Source organism: Salvelinus sp. IW2-2015, linkage group LG8, assembly GCF_002910315.2.
Source record: "Salvelinus sp. IW2-2015 linkage group LG8, ASM291031v2, whole genome shotgun sequence".
Lineage (NCBI taxonomy): Eukaryota > Metazoa > Chordata > Actinopteri > Salmoniformes > Salmonidae > Salvelinus > Salvelinus sp. IW2-2015.
Window position 1 is genome coordinate 14,334,337 of NC_036848.1, and position 10,882 is coordinate 14,345,218.

A 10,882-nucleotide genomic window follows, 5' to 3' on the forward strand; every position below is an offset into this window, starting at 1 on the left:
CAATGATTTAATAATGCACTGGAGAATGTACTATTGAGGAGAACTGAGACAAAGCAGAAATACATCACAGTGATTTCATTAACCACACACTGACAACGGCCATTAAAGTTGATGTAGTGTTTCAATCATCATCATCATCATCACTGCCACTGCTTCAACACAGTATCACCATGTCAGAACTAGGACAGAGAATTGGTGCGTGTGAAGTTCATCTATAGGCCTTTTTTATATGTGCCCATTAAATGCAGTCAACTGTTGATAGAGGCACATTGGATAAGTGTGTTATTCAAATACCTTTTCTTGACTTGCTCATGTACATGAGCATTCAACTCTGACCCCACGAGGTCCGCACTACTTCTGCTTTCCTCCTCTACCTAATAATGCATTGCTCCCCGCTGGCATCCCAGGTCTAAATCGGTCCCTGGTTGGAGGGGAAGCATGAAAAAAGCAGTGGGAACTGGCTTTGAGGTTCCACATTTGAATTTGAGGGATCTAGTCAGTGCATTCACAACAGTTCCAAGCCATGCTACTTAAGGTCAACTGCACACTGAAGCAGGAAGAGAAAGTAAGAAAACGTAAGATCATATTTTTTTTATTATATTCATGTACACAGTGGAGGTGTGTGTCTGAACTGCAGAGAGAGGAAAAGCACACAACACAATCTGATCAAGAGAACACTGTGCAGGGTGTGTAGAGGAGGGGTCAGAACAGAACCTGTTCTGAGGGGTAGGGGGGCGAAAGCTGGCCCTCTCCTGTGGTACACAGACATGCTTAAAGGGAGCAGGGTGAAGAGAATCAGTGTATTGGCATCACGGTTTGTTTTCGTATTCTTGAACACCAGCAGAACAGTTCAGTGATCCTGAATGGTCTTTCCTGTCACTTTCCATTGTCCAATCGGCACAGAAGATAGTGGGGGGAAAGTCTCGTAGCCTGACTAGAAAGAGAGGAGATCGGTCCACTCAGCGTTGCAGCGTTCAGGAGAGCGAGAGAGCGAGGGAAAAAGCGTTTCATCATCATATTGTTGCTGTGCAGAGTAGTCAGGCAGCTCAGTTCTGCCTGCTCATGAATGCGTGTCTCATTTGCAGTCCCAGCGTGCGTCCTCTCCCCTCCTGAATACCCATCAGCCCATTGGGCCAGCTACCTGCAGGAGGCACGGCCCACCGGGCGGAAAAATGCTAAAAAGGGCTGCTTCACCTCTGGAGGTGCTGGGATAGAAAACATCTGATCATTATTCAGCACCATTTAGCATTATTTGGTGCTACAGTGAACAGAGGCAGAAACAAAGRATCACCAGAGATACACAGACAGASAGACAGTGCTGAGTACAGATGCAGCATGAAAACACTGTAACCATTGAGCATCCTCTGACCTGACAAGAGTCATCCCTATGTCCAAGACACGAACACACCCACACTAAGTCATCCTGATGGCCGATATACACTCAATAGAACGTGACATTGTTGGTTACTGCGTGTATGCATAAATAAATAATGGCGTACACACCTGGCATTGACATTTTAATGAGTATGCGGTACAGTACTGTCAATTAAAGATGGGTGATTATTGAAGATGAAAGGTGATTGTGCATGTGAAAGCAGGGCAGGGCAGGTATGGAGCATAGAAAACTGGTTGAAACACTTCACACAGAAACGCTTCACACAGAAACACTGAGCGTATGCATGAATACAATCAACGAATGCGTGTGTTACAGGTGTGGCGTTAAAGGAGGAGTTTAGGAAGGGTCGAGCTCAAGCAGGCCTTTATGCTTTTGTTTCTTTTGTTATTTGTTTAAACTAACAGAAACTCTAAGAATGCTGCTCTGTCATCCTCCACTGTGTGTCTTGGCTGTAGCAGCAGAGCTGTGGCTGAGGTTGCGAGGCTGTGCTACGTTAGAGAGCTGATGCTTTAGGACCTAGGGAGTGTGAAATAGATCAAGTAGGGTAAGCCAAGCTACAGCACTAATACTGATATAAGCCTGCAGGCCATGTCAGCTCTCACTCTCTCTTCCTCTCCGTCTCTCATTCTCCCCCTCCGCTTTCCTCCCTTCGTCTCTCCCTGTACATGTTTCTTACGGAGTGTGTGTCGTGTGTGTCATTCTAGTTCCTTGTGTCCCTTTCTGTTTGTGTTTTTCTTGCTTCGTTTTGATTTCACTCTGACTGTCTCTCCGCAGTGAACAGAATAACTAAGCCATGGTGCTGCTAACATTCCTGTTTCAGGCCAATGATGGTTTAAAATGCTCAAGTCCACGACAATCAGACACCAATGAACTAATATTTAACTGAGTGTGTGTGTGTGTGTGTGTGTGTGTGTGTGTGTGTGTGTGTGTGTGTGTGTGTGTGTGTGTGTGTGTGTGTGTGTGTGTGTGTGTGTGTGTGTGTGTGTGTGTGTGTGTGTGTGTGTGTGTGTTTATGATAGAGCTGTAATACAAGCGAACATGAACAGTAAAAGAATCCCTTCATCTACCCTCCTACTCTGTCAATTGATTTAACGCATGGCTTCTCGACTTATTTATTTCAGGGATATTGATGTAAATGATTCTGTCTGTTGGCAGTGGCGAGGTGTCAGCAGACGACAAACGGCCACAACAACAATTAAAAAATAACAACAGACCTCGTAAAGACCCCACACAGGCCTGACAGGCACATCAATCTACCACCTATTCTCCTSCCTGCTCTCAATTAACCCCAGAAGGAGATCTGTGAGCGGCTAGCTGACCTTGGCATTAATGATGCTCATGTTCTACGGAATGGAAGCATAGATCTTCAGGTAAGCATGTTCCCCTTTCCTTTAGAAAAGAATGACTGATTGACAGACAATATGTGTAAGGGTCTGTTGTTCAGGTGGACAGTTGGTGTGTGTGTGGGGGGTTATAATTTGATATTAGGGCCTGGGGAGTGACGCAAGATGCATACTGCAGACCTACCGCCACTTCAGCCCCTCCCTAACCCCCCCKCCCCCCCCCCCCCCCRTCCCTCCRRTCTTTGTCCACCACCATCTCCAACCCCTCCGGATGGAAGTTAATTTTACACGTTCCCCAGAAATAGAGGAGACAAAAAAAAACATTAGTGTCAGCAAAAGATTTATAAGACAGAGGAAATATAGGGCCAGCGATTCTCTACGGTATGTTTGCGCTCGAGGGTCTCTCTCTCTGTCTGGTTCACTCTTTTTCTCTCTCCCTCTATCGCTCCTCACCAACGATTTCCCCCCCAGAGCTCACCAGAATATAAAGGGCTCAATTCAATCTAACCCGCATTGCAGTATTTACGCAGTAGCTTTTTCCAATGATCAAATTAACTGACAGATTGATCTTGGGTACCGTATAAAAACCCACAACTACTACCATGGCGACCCCTCTCACAGGTATGCTTTCACTTTTCAGAATTAGAAATGTGTGGGAACGGGATGAATATGGTGAACATAAGACACTGGTGGGTTTGAATGAATTCCAGCCAAAGAGTTCACACCAGATTATATTATCTCAACTAAAACAAGTAAAAAGTGCAGAGGAAATGGACGATACACCAGAAACTCACTCCCTCTTTATCCCTTGTCTTCTATCGCTCTCTCTGTTTCTTTCTCTCTCTCTCTCTTTCTCTGTTTCCTTCTCTCTCCCTCTTTGTCTCTTTCTCCCTCTCTCTCTGTTTCTCTCTCCCTCTCTCTGTTTCCTTCTCTCTCCCTCTTTGTCTCATTCTCTCTCTCTCTCTCTCTCTGTTTCCTTCTCCCTCTCTCTCGGTCTCTTTCTCCCTCTCCCTCTGTTTTTCTCTCTCCTTCTCTGCCTGTGAGTGTCAACCCCAGACGGGCATCTACACCTACTGAGAAGATATTAGATTTTTTATTACTTATATTGTATCAGTTTTTTGATGATGGTGTTTTATTTGTATTTCTGCAGCTGGTTTTTCTCCCAGGCCGCTGTGCTGAGTCATTTAGACACAGGTAGAGCAATAAACCAAAAGCGCTTGCATTATGACCACCTGCTCTTTGCGTGACAGACTCACCAGGTGAATCCAGGTGAAAGCTATGATCCCTTATTGATGTCACTTGTTAACTCCACTTCAATCAGTGTAGATGAAGGGGAGGAGACGGGTTAAAGGAKATTTTCTACGCCTTGAGACAACTGAGACATGGATTGTGTATGTGTGCCATTCAGAGGGTGAATAGGCAAGACAAAAGATTTAAGTGCCTTTGAACGGGATACGGTAGTAGGTGCGAGGCGCACCGGTTTGTGCCAAGAACTGCAACGCTGCTGAGTTTTTCATGCTCAACGGTTTCCCGTGTGTATCAAGAATGGTTCACCACCCAAAGGACATCAAGCCAACTTGATATAACTGTGGGAAGCACAGGAGTCAACATGGGCCAGCATCCCTGTGGAACGCTTTCGACACCTTGTAGAGTCCATGCCCCGACGAATTGAGGCTGTTCTGAGGGCAACTCAATATTAGGAAGGTGCTCCTATTGTTTGGTATARTCAGTGTACATTCCTTCCTAACACTGACTGTAAGCACTTCTCCATCACTGGAGAGTACAGAGGTATGAATGGACAGAGTGAAGCTTGGATATACTAAAGCGCTATCGGACACATGGTACCCTGTCACATGTCTTCACCAAAGGAGGAAATTACTCACATATCATCTATCAAGTCACTGAGTTTAACCTCCCTCTGTCACTGTGGAGTTGGTTCACCTCTATGTCTGTCATACACAAAAAGTCTCCTAGGGCAAAACCATCACCTGACAGTGGGAGGTGAAGCAATAAAAAGAAAACAGACTGTACAAGACCGTCTCAAAAGGAAGAGAGAAGGAAGGAAGCAATAAACACTAGAGGTCCTTTATCTTCTCTTATTTTCTCCCTCCTCTCTCTCTCTGTGCCTTTCTCAGAGACTCTGTGTCTGTGTGCAAGGGCCCCGCCCCTCCTTACCCCCAGCTCAGAGAGGCTGACAGTAGCAGAAGGAGCAGCAGCAGGGAGAGGGGGGGGGCTGAGGACAGACGGGGGGACACCCCCCCACCCCCAGAACCCAGATTGGACACCGTGGCCTTCTCAGCATAGAGAGGGATCACGTCAAACTGACCCCCCTCCTCCTCTTCCTCATCCTCTTCTTCCTCACTCTGCTCCACCTGAGATAGAGAGAGATATATATTGTTAGAGGAGAGGAAGGGAGAATGAGATGAGGGATGAGTGAGGAGAAGAGAGGGGAGAGAGAGAGAGAGAGAGAGTGAATGGAGCGAGGGATTACAATGTGGAACACAGAGACGAGGGAGAGAGAGCAAGAGCAAAGAGGGGAGAGAGAGAGTGAAGGAGGACAGAGTACGGAGGAAGGATTAGGGGAGAGAGAGAGGAAAGGAAGAGAGAGAGAGAGAGCAAAGAGGGAGAGAGAGAGTGAAGGAGGACAGAGAGTAGGAGGAAGGATTAGGGGAGAGAGAGAGGAAGGAGAGAAGAAGAGAGAGAGAGAGAGAGAGAGACAGATGGGCATGCATAAATTAATACTGATGAAGTCTGATTGATGCACTGCCTCTTGCGAACACCTTCATCTAATCTCTCAGAGAAAGAGATGGGGGGAGAGGGAGGGAGAGAGAGAAAGAGAGAGATTAAGAGATGTAGAAAACGTGAAGGGAGAGAGATAATTGAAGAGAGGGAAAGAGAGGGAAAGAGAGGGAAAAAGAGAAAGGGAGACAGACAGCCAATGAGAGAGAGAGGCACAAAAGAGAGAGAGAGAAAGGAAAGAGAGAGCGCGAGAGAGAGAGGGAGAGAGAGAGCGAGAGAGAGAGAGAGCGAGAGCGAGAGAGAGGAGCGAGAGAGAGAGAGAGAGAGAGAGAGAGAGAGAGAGAGAGAGAGAGAGAGAGAGAGAAAAGGAAGAGAAAGAGAGTATTGGAATCCCCCTGGTCTAGCTCGCAGCTCAGATAATCTCTAGCTGTGTTGAGCATGCGGGGAGCAGAGGAGACAAAAAGCGCTTCACTGTCACTCTGCTCAATGGACCAGACAGGGTTTAGCAGTCAGCCACCAGCAGTCACTCCTGTGGTCAATGGTCATTCCAGCAGCCTGTTGTCACGACAGTGGTCAATGGTCAGAGTGCTAGAGGTGTGTACTAGGTTGAACATTCTGTACTTGATGGTTAGCGTTCAGTCAGGTGGTCAGTGTCTAATCGAACGATCAGTCAGTGGTCAGTCCATCTGTTTGTGGTCCAGCTGGCAGTGGTCAGTCCATCTGTTTGTGGTCAAGCTGGCAGTGGTCAGTCCATCTGTTTGTGGTCCAGCTGGAAGTGGTCAGTGCTGGGTGGAGTGGTATTTTACTTTGCTTTATTTGATTGCCAGTTGTGTGATTCGTGTTTGGAGGAGCGATGCATGTTTCTGAGTGATGGTAGTTCAGCTAAAGTGATGAGTCGTTCAAAGTGTTGAGTCATGTTGAATAGTGTTCAGTAATGTAAGGTAGTATTGGGTAGTATTGAGTAATGTTATGTAGTATTGGGTAGTGTTGAGTAATGTTATGTAGTATTGGGTAATGTTGAGTAATGTTAGGTAGTATTGGGGATTGTTAGGTGGCATTGGGTAATGGCAGGTTATGTAAGGTAATATTGGGTAATGTCGTGCAATGTTAGGTAGTATTGGTAATGTTGAGTAATGTTAGGTAGTACTGGGTAATGTTAGGTGGCATTGGGTAATGGCAGGTTATGTAAGGTAATATTGGGTAATGTCGAGTAATGTTAAGTAGTATTGGTAATGTTGAGTAATGTTAGGTAGTACTGGGTAATGTTAGGTGGTATTGGGTAATGTCAGGTTATGTTAGGTAATATTTGGTAATGTTGGGTAGAGTTGAGTAATGTTAGGTAGTATTGAGTAATGTTAAGTAGTATTGGGTAATGTTGACTAATATTAGGTAGTATTGGGTAATGTTAAGTAATGCTAGGTAGTATTGGGCAATGTTGAGTAATGCTAGGTAAATTGGGTAATTTGAGTAATGTTAGGTAGTATTGCGGGTGGGTGGGGTTATATCCTGCCTGTTTGGCCCCTCCTGTCTCAGCCTCCAGTATTTATGCTGCAGTAGTTTATGTGTATGTTCTCTCTAATTCTTTCTTTCTTTCTTTCTTTCTTTCTTTCTTTCTTTCTTTCTTTCTTTCTTTCTTAGGACCTAGGACCATGCCTCAGGACTACCTGGCCTGATGACTCCTTGATGTCCCCAGTCCAKCTGGCCGTGCTGCTGCTACAGTTTCAACTGTTCTGCCTACGGCTATGGAACCCTGATCTGTTCACCGGACGTGCTGCCTGTCCCAGATCTGCTGTTTTCAACTCTCTAGAGACAGCAGGAGCGATAGAGATACTCTGAATGATCGGCTATGAAAAGCCAACTGACATTTACTCCTGAGGTGCTGATCTGTTGCACCCTCTACAACCACTGTGATTATTATTATTTGACCCTGCTGGTCATCTATGAGCATTTGAACATCTTGGCCATGTTCTGTTATAATCTCCACCCGGCACAGCCAGAAGAAGACTGGCCACCCCTCATAGTCTGGTTCCTCTCTAGGTTTCTTCCTAGGTTCTGGCCTTTCTTGGGAATTTTTCCTAGCCACCGTGCTTCTACACCTGCATTGCTTGCTGTTTGGGGTTTTAGGCTGGGGTTTTAGGCTGGGATGTCACTTTGTGACATCAGCTGATGTAAGAAGGGCTTTATAAATAAATTTGATTGAAATTTGATATTGCCCAATGTTAAGCAATGTTAGGTAGTATTGAGTAATGTCGAGTAATGTCAGGTATTATTGAGCAATGTTATGTAGTAGTGAGTAATGTTAAGTAGTATTGGGTAATGTTGAGTAATGTTAGGTAGTATTGGGTAATGTGGCGTAATGCTAAGTAGCATTGGGTAATGTTGAGTAATATTAGGTCATGTTGAGTAATGTTAGGTAGTATTTGGTAATGGTGTGTAATGGTAGGTAGTATTGGGTAATGTTGAGTATTATTATGTACTATTGGGTAATGTTGAGTAATGTTAGATAGTAGTGGGTAATGTTGAGTAATGTTAGGTAGTATTGGGTACTGTAGTATTGGGTACTGTATTGGGTATATTGGGTAATATTGAGTAATGCTAGGTAATGCTAGGTAGTATTTGGTAATGTTGAGTAATGTTAGGTAGTATTGGGTAATGTTGAGTAATATTAGGTAGTATTGGGTAATGTTGAGTAATGTTAGGTTAGCATTGGGTAATGTTGAGTAGTAGTACTCACAGCGTTGTTGCTGAGCTCATCCTGGGCGTTGTTGCTGAGCTTGTTCTGCTGGTCCAGGGGGGAGGGGCGAGGGGAAGGGGGAAGAATGCTCTCCACTGGCCGAGGGGGTAAGCTACCCATGGTACTTATGGAGTTCTCTGTGAGACGGACAGATAGACACATTACATTACATATTGTGTGTGTGTGTGTGTGTGTGTGTGCATGTTCACATGCGTGCATGAGAGCGAGTGTAGCTGACCATGTGACAGATTGATGGATTGAAGTGTCAAGTAGTAAATTCATTGCTTGCCGTATAGAAATTGCATTGATTGGTTAGACGGTTAATTGGATGTATAGACTCACCCAGACAGGCGTTATTGGTGAACATGTTCTGGATCTTCAGGCAGTTCTTCCATTGGTTGCCACTGCCCTCACAATTGCACCACAGGGCCACGTCCATAGTGCTGTTGCTAAGGTAGTTGGGGGTCATGATGGTGCCTGGAGGAGGGGGTCAAAGGTTACAGAGGTCAACTCCTACTGCAAAAGGTCAAGTCCTACCGCTGGCCATCTGACACCCCCACTCACCCACCCCTGACATGACCCGATAACACCGTCTGTCATCTTTATCACTCTCTAGTGATCCACCCAAATCTATATCCTAGAATACTCTTTATTCTCTCCGTCTCTCTCCTCTCTCATCTCACCCCTCTCCATCCTTCATATATCTGCATCCCTCGTTCTCCTATAGCCTCATCTCATCTCTCTTACCGATGAGTCCGGCATAGGATTTGAGGCACACTGTTCCACTATCTCTGAAACAGCGAGAGGGGGAATGGCCGGAGGACTGGCAGTTATGCTGGAAATCAGCCAGTCTGGACCTGAGACAGACACAGACACACACACACACACACACACACGTACACATATGAAAATGTGAGCGCTTTTAAGAGACAAATGTGTTTATGTGTGTGTACATGTTGTGTGTCTGACCTGCAGAGATGGTCTCTCGTGCAGGAGCTCTGCAGATGCAGACAGTTGGGCTGTTTCCCGTCTCTCTCCTGGTAGGAACAGGAAGGGACGATGGTCTTCCTGCGTCTCTCCCCACACAGTTTGTCAGTACAGGGGCAGAACAGCAACCCCAGGCTGTACTCCCCCGGGACGCGCTCCAGGAAGCGCCGCAGTGCCCGGTGGCACTTCTGCCTGTTGCAGTGGTCCAAGCCTGGGACGCGCTTAGTGCAGGCCAGGACGTACTCAGACCTCAGGGACCCGCATTTCTCATATAGACCACAGTCCTGGGCTGCCTTCAGACATGCGTTCTGTCCATCGAGAGGAAGAGAGGAGGCTGAGAGAGAGAGGGGAATGGGGAAAGATAGAGAGGAGAGATATAGAGAGGAAGAGGGGAGCGAGGGAGATAGAAAGAGGAGAGAAAGTAGACATCTGGTCACTTGAGGGCTGTGTAGATGAGTTGATTGATTGGGTTTTGTAGTGTATTGATATATTGACCAGGAGTGCCTGAGGGTTTTAATGTAATGGGGGATTGTGTCGTTGGCTACCTGCTGCCACTATGGAGGCCATGTGAGACATTTCCACTGGCGAGTCATCATAGGGAGACGCCTCCAAGTCCTCATAACCTACATGATCACAGAGGAGAACATCACATTACAACCTCATCATGACAACATCGGAGACGACGTCATATCACAACCCAACACCATGATATCACATCGTAACCTAACCATGACACGCAGGAGAGATCACCACGTAATCTATGCATCCCTAATCGCATCATAATCTCCCAACACCACAGGAGACTGAATCACAAGATAACGGAACACGCAGGGAAACATCACAATATAACAGGGACTCGAATCAGACAACCACCATTTCATTATATTCACACAGCTTCTGCCAACATCATAATAACACCTACTCTAAAATCTATCGTGGATATATTTACCTAATAATAGGCATGTTGTTCCAGATTTGAAATAATTACATGGGTATGGGTACAACCTAAATATACATATTTTATTCTGTTCATATGTAAATCCCGTTCATTATTTTTCATAATGACACGGTAGGGGAGAGCACTCTCTCTGTTGTGTTAGAGTAGTGTGTAATTACCATATGCATGGTGACTAACAGGGCATGGGGAATAACTCCATTAGCTGTCATTCACCCTCATCGATGTGCGGACGGAATGGCACCCTATTCCCTACGTAGTGCACTACTTTTGACCAGGACACATAGGGAATAGGCTGCCCACTATGTAGGGAATAGAGTGCCATATAGGACGCAGACAGACGAGTGGCCGTGCTCTGACGGTAGCATCAGTGACATCACACGGTGGCTGTAGGGACGGGTCACAGAGGACGGCTAAGGGTCCAACCTAGTCGTGGCCAAATGGTGAGTCAAGAACCAGTGGTGCTAGAAGTCTATACTGAATCCTTACTTCTACAAGCTAGTAACAAACATACACATTTCTGTCACACACACACACACACACACACACACACACACACACACACACACACACACACACACCTGTCTCTTATACACATCTAGATGTGTATAAGAGTGTAGTGTTGTGGTGCCTCTCTTGTCGTGATGTGTGTTTTGTCCGTTCTTTTTAGGTTTAATCCCAGCCCCCGTCCCGGCAGGAGGCCTTTTGCCTCTTGGTATTGTAAAAAA

The 10,882-nt window shown here is 45.9% G+C and overlaps 1 protein-coding gene across 1 annotated transcript; it reads right to left on the reverse strand.

Annotated features, from left to right (window-relative positions):
• Positions 1 to 576: 576 nt before the first annotated feature.
• Positions 577 to 9,841, reverse strand: LOC111967477 (GDNF family receptor alpha-4). The gene is made up of 7 exons (XM_023992527.2): positions 9,745 to 9,841; positions 9,182 to 9,533; positions 8,960 to 9,069; positions 8,555 to 8,689; positions 8,213 to 8,349; positions 768 to 5,111; positions 577 to 714 (listed from the first exon to the last, which is right to left on the reverse strand). Exons 1-6 carry the CDS (start codon positions 9,773 to 9,775, stop codon positions 4,911 to 4,913), a joined length of 966 nt encoding a protein of 321 aa, XP_023848295.2. The 5' UTR covers positions 9,776 to 9,841; the 3' UTR covers positions 577 to 714; positions 768 to 4,910.
• Positions 9,842 to 10,882: the final 1,041 nt, after the last annotated feature.